A 14,780-nucleotide genomic window follows, 5' to 3' on the forward strand; every position below is an offset into this window, starting at 1 on the left:
TTAAATGTAATCATCATGTCAGTGCTGTAAGTATGATTTCCCACCCCCATTCCTTGCATGACTAAAAATTAAATAACTTAAACTGAAGCCAACCCAAAACATGCATTTCAGCAACTGCTATACAGGCTCTCTATAGAAAATGGTACCAAAGACCAAAAAAAAAAAGATGGGCTGGCTTGAAAGGTTATCTCTGGATGGTGGGTTGTGGTGGGAGGCAGTGGGAAGATTGATTTAATAACATCTGTAATTGTTGTTAATGTAAAATACTGAATGCAAATAACTTCATTAAGACACTACCTTTTGAAAGTAGTACAGTATTAAGTGCACCTCTGTGCCAGAGCCTGAATGAGATGTTGTTATGATTACAACTATGATTATGAGAAAAATTACAATTACGATTATGATTATAAATTACTACAACTCCCAGCTTTGGGAGCTATGCTGGCTAGATTCTGGGAGTTGTCGTACAAAAACATAATTCTCCTTCTTGTTGAAAGGTAGCATTATTATTATTAAGCTTTATTTTTATAGCTCTGTAAATTTACACAGCACTGTACATACAATCAGTTTAATAAGACAGTTCCCTGCCCTCAGGCTTACAATCAAAAAAGACATGACAAAAAAGGAGTAAGGAATGGTGGTGGGGAAGGGGATCAGGCTCTGGAGTTCATCTCTCCCTCTGAGGCTTGGACCAAGGCAGATGGACCGGAGGGAGGGCTCTGTTTCTTAAGGGTAGGCCCGATGGCGTTGGGCCTGCCATTTCAATCCCTCCAGGCTGATGTTTGCAGCAGATCTTTTTGGTCATAATGAGAAAAAGGAAAGGAAGGAACTGAGACCTTCCTGGGGGACATCTTCCAGAGCTACCAGCCAAAAGGCTTTGGGCAACTGTTCCATCTTGCCCTTCTTAACAGATTTTCTTCTGTGAGAAAAGGAGAAGGAAAGGTGGAGAAGCACGGGGGGTTGCAAGTGGAGCTGGTTGTCTTCTGGACTTCTGTAAAAATTTCATGATGCCTGGGGGAGTATGCAATAAAAAGCCTTCCTGAGAAGCATGCTATACATAGGAGATTGGTTTTTATTGTGGGTTTGGTATCTTGGAAAACCCCTCTTTACCTGGGAAAATTTATTCTCAATTTCAATTCTTTTCAGCTGCCATGTGAAGACCAGATAATCCTTCTGAAAGGCTGTTGCATGGAGATCATGTCCCTCAGAGCAGCAGTACGCTATGACCCTGAAAGTGAGACTTTAACACTGAATGGGGAGATTGCAGTAACAAGAGGCCAACTGAAAAATGGGGGTCTTGGCGTAGTATCAGATGCCATTTTCGACCTGGGCATGTCACTGTCATCATTCAACCTTGATGATACAGAAGTTGCCCTCCTTCAGGCTGTACTGCTGATGTCTTCAGGTAGGCATGAAAAACTTGCCATCTTAATCACGAGTCATCCTGCCAAGTAGGGACTCTGTAATTTCTTCTTATAAAGCTCACTGAAACTTGTTTGGAACATGCTCAGAAAAGTTACAATTAAAACAGTCAGTGGAGGTCTATAGTTCCTGAATCTGTATGCCAGAATCCAGAGAATAGAACAGGTCACCCTTGACAAAGATGAAGGAGGGCCCTCTCAGGGGCAGTGCAAAAGGAGAGTATTGTCCCACCAATAAGAATTCCCCAATTAAATCCTCTAGTTAAATTTTCTTTCAGTCTTGAAATTTCTAACATTGCAGAGAATGAGACCTGGAAGATCATTCCACACTGAGAACTCTTATATTTGCTGTGCTTGCATTCCCCTGGAGATTTTGCCTGCACATTTTCTTTGGATGCCTAAACTATATTTCTGAATTCTCTGCTGAAGTTTTAAGGTGCTACAATGCTAGAAGTTTGGGGACTGAAGGAAAATTTAATTGAGGATCAAAACGTTTCTTTGGAGGGCAATGCAATCATTGGAACTACCCATAACAACACCCCAGGTCCTTTCTCTAAGGAGGAAATCTAGCTTTGCAAGTGGGTTCTTACAAGGTTCTGAGTGTGAAAACCTCTTCAGCTTTTGGATGCTGGTGCCCAGAGTGCATACAGAGATAGATCAGGGGAAGCATTGGATCTACAGCACCTAACCTCCACCCCAGCACTATTCCTCTGCCATGTCTTTAAACTGGCAGTAAAACACTAGTTCACAGCTAGTGGCACAGAGGTAAAATTAGTAGAGTGAACTGTCACAGGGATAGTCTCTGCAGCAACATCCCCATGGAGAATCCAAATGTTCAGGTGGCTATTTCTACCAGCTTCCATCTTGACTGGAAAAAAGGTATTTTGTTCAGTTGCCGCAATGATTTGGATTTCAACAGGGATAACTCACAACAATACATTTTTGTGGGGTTTTCGGGCTAATACATTGTTGCTAAGAAAATCAATTTTCCCTCAATTTGCTCTGGGGAGTGAAAAGAATGGGGAGGGAGTCTGAGGGTGATGTCCCAGCCTGCTAATCTCAGGGCTTCAACCCGTTGGAAGAAAGACAATGAGAAAATCATGAAGACAGTTGGTGGTAAACAGACTTCCACCCTGCCAATGCAAACCTACCAAATGCATAGATAAAGACAGTTTGCCCACTTTGGATTCTCCTTCCATCCTGCTATAGCTATAGGATTGCTGTGTAAAACATCTGTTGAGCTTCTATTAAATGCCTTTGCTTTGTCATACTGGTCTTTCCCTGGGAGATATAATGGGAGTCAGCCACTCAGCAAACCAATTTGTCAGGTTGGTCCGAGAAGGGACTTTTTAAGGCATATTGAACCAATGTGACTGAATAAAATTGATCTTTGCATTTAAATTATACAGATCGCCCCGGTCTCGTCAGTGTGGAACGGATAGAAAAGTGTCAAGAGGGCTTCCTCCTGGCGTTTGAACACTATATTAATTACAGAAAGCACCACATTGCACACTTTTGGCCAAAACTGCTGATGAAAGTGACGGACCTACGAATGATTGGAGCCTGTCATGCTAGCCGCTTCCTGCACATGAAGGTGGAATGCCCAACAGAACTCTTTCCCCCTTTGTTCTTGGAAGTTTTTGAGGATTAAAAAGAAAAAGACTGGAGAGGTTCTCAGAATTCTTATAGCACTACTGGGTGTCATTTCATTCCATTGCCTAGTGTTTCTCCCCCAATTCATCCACCCACCCCACCCCATGGTCCATTCCCATTTTTGTTACACCTTGTTTTTGGTTGGAGAATTGTTTTTAATAGGCACGGATGAGTATGTCCCTTCAAAGCGGGTACTTGTGATGGTTGCATATTTCTGTGTTTTGTGTGTGTGTATTTCAGTCCTTTTGATGTGAATCCTTGGAGAGTTTGAGAATGAGAATTTAAGTGAATCAGTTTCATTCACCAGCACTCAGGTGGTCACAAGCTCACACTCATTGCTGTTTGGAGAGAGATGACAAAATAAGTGGAAGTGTCAGGAAAATATATTTTTAAATTCTGCCATATTTTTACAGTATTAAGTCATTTTCAGGAAATGAGACCTCCTAGATGAGGTATTCGGCACAAACTACCAAGCGTTAGTCATGCCCAAGTCCAACTGAAATCAAAAGGACTTACAGAGCAATCCTTTATACATCTACACAGAAATCAGCCATATTGAATTCATTGGGACTTACAATATTCCCAGAATTATCTGTATAGGATTGCAGCCTTAGCCTTGCCTAACCTTCACTTGATCATACTGATAGATTCTAGACATTATTGGCTCTGCTTAAGAAAATGGATTTCCATTTAGCCAAAGCTTTCCACCATTGCCATAATTGCATTCTTACTTTGAGAAAAATCAGAAACTTTTGCACCTTTCAGTCTTTCTTAAAACCTAGTGGGTGAGCAATGCTCCAGAATGTGAAGCAAGTCTCCTATTTACTTTTGTTGTCCATATTTATCTGGGGCATGCATGTGTGGAAGGCAGACCTACAAGAATACGAACTGACATTCTGATTCTTCTTTGTACCAAGTCTCCTCAAACCAATTTGATATCATGTTAGAACACAGACATTCATCATTCAACTTGCATTATTGTTTTTGATTTGGTTTGGTTTTGGTTTCTGCGTGTTGAGCCTGATAGCTTTGGCCTCAATCCATTCATTTCTTATTGATATAGGAATCTGATAGGCAGACAGAAAATTCCATTCTTTAAAGGCTGCTGTATTGTTTTGAATGGAGGCATCAGGTACAGAGGAGCATGAATAAGGTGTACATAAGTGTTTTGCAGATGGCTTCCAGGTCTCGCTTAAAGCAATGTAAAAAAGAAAAGGCGAGATTTTATCTGAAAGCTCAAAACACATAAATGATCCCGGGGGGAGGGGGGGGGACATAATAGAAAAGGTGTAGTTCCCCCAAAAAGAAAAATACTACAGGCTACTTTCAGATTTCTGTTCTTTTCAGCTCTCCTGCTTTATCCAAGCAATATAAAGCACTTTCCCACAATCACTATGGTGGTTTACTATCCATTTGTAGTGACTTTTTTTATCATCGTGGATGTAACACTCAGATGATGAAATTATCATCTGAATTCTCCATAGGGCCAGCTCTGAAGATCACTTGTATTGGTTGGCTTTAAAGGTTGTGCAGATCCAGGTGCCCTGTAGGGCTTAATCCATTTTCTCTGATGGCAATTTTGATGTACTGGGCAGATTGGAGAGAGTGTAAGATTCCCTCCCTCCCATTGATTTATTAATAAAAAAAAACTGATCAGTAGCAAGCAGGAATCATGACTTGGAAAGGTTTTAATGGTAAAGACTTTAGGAGATCTGCTATTTCTTTTCTAATATACAGAGTTCCAGAAGCATATACCCTATTTGGTACAAATTGTTCCCATTTTAGTGTGTTGTTCTGGGAAGGAGCTCATTTTGAGTGGGGGAGCTCAGCTAATGTTGCTTATTTTCAAAGCATGTTTTATGACTCCTTTCACTCTGTGAGATGCACTGACATATCAGTAACTAAGATGATAGATGCCTGTGTACAGACACTTATGGCAACTGTAACTCAAGGCCATGAGCCAAGGAATTGGGCATCCATGCAGCTAAAGGGCTTGAGGCTTGAGTGTCTAAATCAACAATTCACATGTCACATGGTAAATTTTGCCAGAAAGTTCATGGAGCAGCATGTACTGTACCATGAAGTCTGCTGTTGCAAGAAATGTTCCAGAGTACAAAGCCTGTGTATTCTATTCCAGACTGACAGCTAAAGCTCTAGATCCAGAGCTATATTATCCATCTGTGGAAAATCTTGCATTCTGGTAGACTGTCACTATGGACAAAATAAGAAATCACATCTTTCCAGTAGGAAGCGAAATTTAATTCTAGGCCTGTTTAAAGCTTGATGCAGCCTAATGATCTCAGTGGTTTCAATATGCCTGATTTGTGACCTGTTGATTATCACCTATGTAATTAAATGCCAAGGCATACAAAACATTGTTCTAAATGGATTGACTACTTTGGCCTTTCAGATGTTTTGGGCATACATTTTTCATTAGCCCTAGCTAGGCTAGCCAGTGGGGAGGGGGAGAGGGAACTGAAGACCCCAAACATCTGGAGGGCTACGGATGCCCACCTGTCATCTAGAGGAAGGGTTCGGGGATGCTTTAAACACTTCTTCAAAAGCTAGAGATTGAATGTTGACTTAATATTTTTTTAAAAACCAACCTTTAAACTAAGCCTACACTTCAGAAATCTTTGCTGTCAAGCTCACATCCATAATTTACTGGGAGAAAAAACTCATAATATTTGTCTGCTTTTTGGAGGCAAACATGCAACTTGTGGGCAGCACAAGATCTTGCTTAATAATGTCGCTTGAAAAAACATCTTTAGACATTTGTTACAGATCCCAGAGAAGGCAGTGTAGAATATATGATCTAAAACAAATGGCCTATATTGGACTTATCAAAAACTTATCTATGGAACGTCTTTCCCCTCAAAAGTCCAACTCATGGGTGAAAGGTTTGGTAGGGCTGTGCAAGCTGAAAGTGGTGGGTGATCTCTTGATCACCCAAATGTCACTATATAAAGAGCATTGCCTGTTCTCACAGGGAGAGGTATAGCCTCAAGGAAGATAATTGCAAGCTTTTGTGATGCTTTTTGTTTCATAAGCTTCTGGTGGTGTAAAGATAGGCAAGGTTTCGGAATAACCTTTTCTTTCAATACTTGAAGTCTTTTAAATATGATTGGGTCGACTCAGGGAGCTTTTCAAAAATGAACAAATTTATATATACAGTAGATAGCAATCTACCCAGGCAAATACATCTGTGAGTCATCTACCTTTTTCAATATTAACCACAAATACATAAGAAGATGTAACTGACCCTCATCAGTAAGAGAGACAGCCTTTTTAAGTAAGGAAAAATGTAGGAGATTTGAAATGCTACAGTATAAATTCCTACATTTCTTAGTTGTAGGTCCTGTTGAAATAGGTGTGGAAAAGGAAAGACTAGTACTCAGGGTGTGTCTACAGAACCAGCTGCTAATATTTCCTCATGGAAGATATACAGTCCACCCAGAGCTTGGAAAAAGTTACTTTTTTGACTATAACTTTCAGAATTCCAGAGGCCATGCTGGTTGGGGGAGTCTGGAAATTGCAGTCCAACAACATTAACAAAAATTACAAACCTCTGAGTCCACACTCCATCCGGTGGTTTATTGCTCTGTTTGTCACTGTCCTTCTTTGGGGCCATAATGATATCTTAGTTTTCATAATATTTTTAGATGATTATGGTGAGTTAGTGCCTGTATGCCCATACTCCTGTTGGCCAAAGTTACCTTGTTTGTTTGTTTTTAATAGAAACTAGTTTGGGCTAACTTATGATACCAGAAACCGAGATACATCACAATCCTAACCTGAGATTTCCCTCTTCCTCTTTTTTTTTCCTTTTTCTCTCGGGGGAAGATGTACAGTATAATTTTTAGGAAATGTACAATATAATTCTCTGAATTCACCATTAATACAGATTTGAAGACTCAAGCTCCAGCAAGCAATACACGTGTGCATTTATGTGCAGGAAATGTATACAATTTAATACAGGAATAAGAAGGGACAAAACTGACACGAATGAGAACTTTTGACCTGTTTCAGTTTCAGTTCAGCTGCATCTCTTGAAAGTCTTCAGTATCTGACCTAGACACTCACCTTAAAAGTAAATAACATACTGAAGATCTGCAGTTGAATTTCTCATCTTTCTTTTTGGTTATTTTAAAACAGCTGCAAGTGTGGAGGGTACTGAGAGCCATTGCACTGCAGAATTTTTCTGGCCTATCCTGTTTACCATCTCCTAGTTTTCTCATTAGAGAAAAGATGCAGTGATACGGGATTTTCCTAAGTGGGCAAAAAACATCTTGAAGAGTGCTAGTTTAGATCAGAGTTCAGGGAGAAATTGTTGTAAAAACAAAACACAAAAACTCCCTGCTATTTTGATGTTGATCTAATTTCCCCCTTCTCATCTCATGGCTGCAATCCTATAGGCTTTTATTTATTTTTGTAAGTGTGTGCAGGACTGCACCCTAAAAAAGAGGCATCTGGAAATGTCTCTTTAATGTCTCAGCTAGTTTGGCCCTGAGCTTTCACTGCAATCAATGAGACTTTCTTCAAAGTAAAGTAACAATCACAGTCCAGAGGGCTGTGTGCAACCATTCCTCCTATTGAAAGAAAGAAATCTTTGGAGCCAAACTATTGGTTCTATTACAAGTGGAGCACCATAGCTTTTTCCATTGTTTTATGCACAGCTAGGGATCTGCCTGCCCATCCTCCCACCCTTCCCTAATAAGTCAGGAGGAATTCCCCCAGTTCTTAGAGCATTCCCATTGTTGAAGCGAACAAGAAGCTATTTCAGACACAAGAACTTTTGATGACACTGAAAATCGTAAGAGTCATTGTACAATATAATAAGTTGCTAGGCACTTAAATTGTGTTAGCTCTTTGCTATTCAGTATTCTAAATCTAAGCCACTGCAGAATGTAGGATTTAACTCCTGCAAGCCATTTTCTTAATAGGACAAGGTGCAGCTTGAAGAGCTGGTTTCAATCAGAGTTCAGGGAGAAATTGCTGTAAAGACAGTACAAAAACTTCCTGTTGTTTTGATGTTGGTCAAATATTCCCCTTCCCATCTCACACGTATAAGGAGGATAGTTGTTCAGCAATGCATGCTGTGTGACATGAACACTCACTCACTAAGGTGCATTTCTATTAGTCATCCATCACAACTCAATAGCCATTGTTCATCTCTGAGAGGCTTGACTTGGAAAATGCAGTTGTTCTGATTTTAGTCACTCCAGTTTTATATTTGTAACTCCACTGACTTTCAATGGTTTCCCTTACCATTTACACCACAGAGAGAAAGAGAGCAAGCAGAGCTGGGACTTACGTTACAATTGGATCCCACAGGTTTGTCTTTTTATCTTAACATAGTTTACAGTCCTGTATAAGGGTTGTAGATTATAGGTAAACTCGATCAAATAATATTCCTGAGTAGTGGATTGCAATGTAACTACTCACAGTTGTAAGCCCTATGCCCAGTATTAATTCCACATGGGGTGGGCCTTTACTGTGATCACAACAGACCTAAATTTTTACTCCACTACATTAGTTCAACTTGTTCATGGTGCTCTCAGTTTTGCTTTCTGCTCCTAGGTGTAGTGGCAGTGGAATGTTCTACATACAAGTTTGTTGTTCATTATTTTTTACAAAAGGATATGTCATCCTTTAATGTTTCTTGCTCTGAACCACAGGTATTTAAGCTGCATTGGGTTTATGTTGCAATTGAGTTCTGTAATTTTTTGATGATGTGTTTTACAGTGAGATAATCCATTTCTAAAAGCATTTACCAACACTGTGCCAAAATATAGATGTCAGAATTAGACACTGGACATTTGTGATTATCTATGTGCTAAATAATTGCTCCACTGCAGCACAGAAGGAAAGAAGCAACCAAAACAGAATCATAAAGAAGATTACTGTTTTGCAAATCTGCCTAATCAACGCTATTGACCACAGGAAGAGCATGTTGTTGTTAGTGACAAAGTTTATGCTATGGAACTCTTAACATGTAGGTGTCATATTGACTTGCTGCATAAATCATACGCAAAAACAACTATTAATGTTTTTCAGATGTAGCCAATGCTTGTAAGGCTAACCCTTTTTCCCTCGTCAGCAATTAAGAGTCAAAATCAAGGGGGATCCATTAAGTCTAGCTTTCATTGAAAGCCAGGGTTGTCCATATGAAAAGAATTAAGACTGACGGGGTAAACAACATCTGAGTTTATTTCCCAGCTCTGCTAAGGACCTATTGAGTGACCTTGGGCAAGTCACTATCTCTCAGCCTTATGTTCCACAATAGTCCCTTGCCTCAAACTGTTGAGGTTAATGAGACAACACTGTGTTATCATTCATGATATCTTAACAAATAAGTGTTCTTTGCCTGCCTTTTTGCAACATTGGAAACAGCAAGACATACAGGAGAAGCTCTGATTTGTCCTGTTGTAATTTTATGCAGATAAATAGATTTATCAGATATTTCCTTTTGATACTACTATGATATGACCCTTATATAAATTTTTATAGAAACACAGTATCCTAGAGTGGTAGAGGTTTATTTTCCACGTAAAAGAGTCAAAACAAAGTGAGCACATTTATTTTGAAATGAAATAATACTGCTTTTTTTATGAAACACACCAAAAAAAAACCAGTTCACAATGACAAAAAAAAAAGGTTTAGCCTTTCTCACAAAGTTTTTACTGTGTTGTATAAATGTTAGCAAATGCAAAGTCTGCATTGCTTGTGTGTATCAATCCACATTCAACAATGTCGCCTTCGAAAGCAATATTGTGCAGGTATTAAGCTGTTTGTGACTGTCTATTTGCACAGTTTACCTAATTTTATAAAGCTAACCCTTATTTATGCACAAGACAATCAAATGTAAATCTACATCCCCATGTAGATGGAATTGATGTAAATTACTGAGCACAATGTTTAACATTAAAAAGACACTTTATTTAATTTCACAACTGAACTAGTGTTAGATAAGATCATATCAGGGCATGAATGAGTGACTGTTTCTTCCTTTTACTTTTTTGTTTGTCTGTTTCCTTATGTCTCCATTTTTTAAACTCTTCAAAATGACATTTGTTCCTCTGCTGTAATATTCCATTATTTTCAAAATTAAGAAAAATGGATTCTGTTGGGTTTTTGGATTCGGCCTTTTTTATTATTTGTATTCATGCCCTGAATCTAAGTTTGAAATTACCTGGATTTATAAAATTACACAGGCTGAGGATTCTGGGATAGGTTTTTTTGAGGGGGAAAGATCCCATTTAAACAGTGTTAAGTGATATGCTAGATGGGTAATATTTTTCCAGCCTAAACTATATTAAAGTATGTGATCACAAATGTTTTAAACTATCTGAAGAGAAAATTTGTATATTTGGGGGAAGAATATAATTTTTACATAGCTTTTGTATGCAGATATTAATATGTAATTATGACTATAGTGGGCATAGATTACTGTGTAAGCTTGAATTCTAAAAAGAAACATCTTATAACTGAGCTACGGTTGATGTCTCTGTTTCTTCTTTCAGGGTTTTTTTTAGTTCAGGTTGTTGCACTTTAGCATTATAGCTATTTGGGAATCTTCACCATAGACAAAGCAGTTTCTAATTCATTCTATTCTGTTCTCACATCAGATTGGTTTGGTGCTCATTTCTTCCAAAAAATGTATTTTGCCTAATACGTCCATTTTACAAGCAATTTCATTTTCTTGAAGTCACTGTTTTCCTGAATATATTTTTTTATTGGGCAACACCTTCAAAATCTGAAGGAGCATACATAGTGAAATATAACTGCATTTCAATTATGTATTGGTATCAGAAATGTGAATTAGGAAAGTTCTCATTAAAAATGAATTTCACCTCACCCATAGTCTTGACCAGCACATGAGGATACTCTGCTTGAACTTAAGGCCTTTTAGGCTTCCTGTTCTTTACCAACTCAATGATGTACCAGTTAGTTTTGCTGGCTAAAGTGGAACCCAAATTCCTTCCTACTCCACCTTCATCAGCTAGGCCAAGCTCTCTAAAACATCTTCATGCGTCATTGAAACACCACATTTTGCCTTCATCTATAACTTCTCCCTCATCCAGTGGTGCCACCTAAAGCTGTCCCTCACAGCTTCCAAAATGCTCTTCTCAGAATTAGGGATCCCTCCAGAGTAAGGTTTCCATAAAATACAAAGAGCTGAAACATCATGGGTGGGATACAAACGGGCAGGGGAAGACGTCTTGGAGGTGTATTCTGCTGAATACGGAGCCTCCAGACCGCCCGCCACGGGGGGCGTGGCTCAGGTGATGGGGCTTCCACATGGGGGGCAGTGAAGACGCCTCACCTGGGGCCGTTTCTGACCCGCAGTTTCCAAACCGCCGCCTCGGAGGACGCTGCAAAGAGAGAGGCAGCTTCCTCACGGGCGGCCAAAAATGGGGCTTTTTTTTTTCCTTTGCCGGCTGGCGGATGCGCAGCTGCGCAGCTGCAGTGCTAAGCAGCGGCGGCAGAAAGCCTATAGGCACATTTAAAGTGCCCAAGCCCCTTTAAAACTTTTTCCCCCGCTCTGCCCAAGAACAATGGTGGTCTCCTGCCAGCTGGTGATCAGCTGGTGTTGGCATCCTTGTCCACTTACACTTTGCCAGTGTCACCAGCATCATGGATGCCTCCTCTCCTTTGGTCCCCGCGCTCTTGCTGAATCTGCAATGCACAGCCACAGCTGTCTCCGCTGCCACCGCTGTCCCCCTGCCATCCCCCATCACCTCCCTTGTACATATGTAAATATTTAAAGTTTTAGGGGTTTTTTATTGTTAGGTGAAAATGGCACAGGAATGTGTGTAGGGGCTCACTTTAAAGTCCAAACTTTCCAAGCAGCGCATGCGTACATGTTGCTCTAGGGTTAGGGTTAGGGTTAGGGTTAGGGTTACGAGTCTTAAAATGCGCTGCAGCTGTGCTGCAGCTTCCACACCTGCATGGCAGCTGACGCTGCAATTAAAGCCTGACTGCAAACTGCGCATGTTCCAGGACCCCGACTCATTATGCGACGCAGCAGACACGGAGCTTTTAAATGGGCAACTTAAATTAGCGGAGTAGCAATTCTGACGTACCGGTGCAGCAGCTTACAGACGGAGCTGCGCAGCTGCGCATCAAACGGAAAAGAAGCGGAGAAAAGCAGCACCTTTTTAATGCCGCTTCTTCCTGCTTGGGGCGTGCGGGGGGCGTGTTCATGGCGGCATTCAGGTGAGGCCCGTCTGAAGGCTCTACCTTCATGACATCATGAATACACCCCTTTTTGCCCGTCTGTATCCCGCCATTGTGAGCTTAAAACTAGTGACCTTCAATAAATGATTCCATGTTCATGTGAAGTAGCATTAGTGGCTCATAGATCAAGCAGGGAGACACTTCCCTTCACAATTTCAGTTGAGATGCTCTCCCTAGAAACATAGCCAATGAGATGCTACTGTGAGATAGCTATGGCATCTCAATACCCATGAGCAGCCTGTGGTCTGAACAGGAGGGGGCACCTTGCTCCTCTGACCACAAACTGCCAGTGTGAACACCACTGAATTCTGCTTACAGTTTGGAGTGTAGCCTTCACAGTCCTGGTTGAGTGGGAACATTGACTGCCGTACCTGTATGTCCCCACTGCTATCATCAGAGAAGGAGGTGACCACACAGAATACACCTTGCATTAGTTATTTCCACATTGTCTAGGGCCCAGAGAGCCAAGCCATTATTGTATGGGTGGCTTACAGCCTCGACAGACCGGCAATAAAGGCTGGCATTGGAGTGGAAAGGGGGGTTGGCGTTTGCACGATGCACACCCCAACTCTTCCCCCATGCTGATGTGATGCTGCATGCTTGACCGCACGGTGGGTGGCATCACAATGCTCCTCTGGTGCTGCATCCAGATGACACAGCACCCAAAGAGCACTGAAAACCTATGGCATTGGCAGCTGTGGCGCCCTTTTCGTGACACAAAACCACTTTTTGCGCTGCAGAAAGGCCAGATCGGGGCTGCAGCATGTAGTTGTCACAGGCCCGATCTGGCGAAGAAAGAGGTGGCTGCAGGCCATCCCTTGGGATGGTCTGTTCAGCCCCTTAGAAAACTACCTGTGCAGGAGCCAGGCACTGGTATAAGAGCCAGAGGGAGGAACATGCTAGATAGTACATCATTCTCTTGCAGTGGCAGCATCTGCATGTAGGAGCTGTCTGAATTTGCCCACCACCTCTCATTGCTGTTGTTTCATTCATGCCAGATGTTCCTGAATTCCTCTCTTTCCGGGCCCTGAAATAATTGTTTGTGCAATGGGCCGTAGCATGAGTGTTTTTCATGCTAGGGTCTATTGCACAAACAGTTGTATCCATAGGATCCCAACCTTAGATCTAGCAATCTCCCTGCCAGAATGGTGGCCAAAAAGAGACATAAACACGTGTAAGGGAAACTTACATATATGTATAACCCTCACAGGTTGCCAGCCATATAATGTTATATATGCATGGCCCAGTCATACATATTTTTTCTACCCAACTGTAGAAGATGCTCTCTTCAGACTGTTACTCTCCATGTGAGGAGAACAATGACTAGCACCTTTCCCTCCTGGAGTGTTTAACTACTAAATAATGCCTGAATAGAGTTCTACTGAATGCACCCACTGGTCACATTAGATGTTCAATTTGCATGGGCAAGAGCCTACCATATATACTTGTGTATAAGTCGAACTCATGTAGAAGTCAAGGGCATATTTTGGGGCCAAAATTATGGATTTTGTTATGACCTGTGTAAAGTAAAACTTAGGGGCATGAAAGGACATAGAGGATGAAGTAAAGGGAAATCTGCCAAACTTAAAAAATTCTGCCAGGCATAACTGTCTGTATTCATCCTAAAGGCTGGATGGATGAGGAGGGAATTATGGTAAAGGATGGGTATGTGATATGTGTGGGAGTCTATGAGGTGCACGTGGGGCTAAGAAAACTTGTACATGTCCAAAAGGATTTATAGGCAAGAGTTAAAGTATCAAACTCTTATCAAAATAGGAACCATCTTCTTCTCTGAGCAGAGTGGCAAAAGATAAGTGCTCAGTCCCCCCAAAGACTATGAGAACCTAAAAGAAGCACTGAGCCATTTACTCTCTTGGCACTCCTTTGAGGGAAAGTGCCAAAGAGCTGCTGGCACTGCCATTTTCCCACCTAGACATTCAAAAATTTATTAATTTCTTTCCAGGGATTTTGACTGAATATTCCAGTAAATATTGGGGAATTCCGGGGATTTTGGATTTAGGTAAAACATTCTGGGGAATATCTTTGAGGCTTGTTGGCAACACTTGCCATTGGGCAATATCCCAAATTCTTTACAATGGCAAAGTAGAGGACCAATAGTGAGAAGTGGGCCTTAGCATCAGTACTAGTATTTTACAAACGGCATTGCGGTCTGCTCCCTAACTTTATATAATGTTCTCCCAGCTTTGATTTCAGAAGGTCATGTAGATCATGATTTGGCTTAGATGAGGTTATGAGATGGTAGGCTTCTGGATTTGTTAAGGAGTCTCCTATGCTTAATTCAAGTGCTTGTACTAACACAGGAAGTAATCAAAGAGATGAAAATTGCAGCCTGAGTAACCTTCCCAAACCTACACAAATTCTGCCAGCTGTTTTCATCAGCTCACAGCATCCCTCAGTTATGACCACATGGGCTGTGGCTGATAGGAGCAGTAGTTAAAAAAATAA

General features: G+C 41.0%; 1 protein-coding gene across 5 annotated transcripts in view; it reads left to right on the forward strand.

Moving 5' to 3' along the window:
* THRB (thyroid hormone receptor beta) overlaps positions 1-10,757 on the forward strand; it is a 215,223-nt gene extending 204,466 nt beyond the window's left edge. For all 5 annotated transcript variants that reach the window (XM_089532930.1, XM_089532931.1, XM_089532932.1 and 2 more), the window contains 2 exons: positions 1,147-1,405; positions 2,831-10,757. In XM_089532930.1, coding sequence (XP_089389056.1) covers positions 1,147-1,405; positions 2,831-3,072 — 501 coding nt within the window. In that variant the 3' untranslated portion in view covers positions 3,073-10,757. The remainder of the gene's footprint in view (positions 1-1,146; positions 1,406-2,830) is intronic.
* Positions 10,758-14,780: the final 4,023 nt, after the last annotated feature.

Source organism: Sceloporus occidentalis, unplaced genomic scaffold, assembly GCF_023333645.1.
Source record: "Sceloporus occidentalis isolate IW3139 unplaced genomic scaffold, rSceOcc1.0.p SCAF_7, whole genome shotgun sequence".
Lineage (NCBI taxonomy): Eukaryota > Metazoa > Chordata > Lepidosauria > Squamata > Phrynosomatidae > Sceloporus > Sceloporus occidentalis.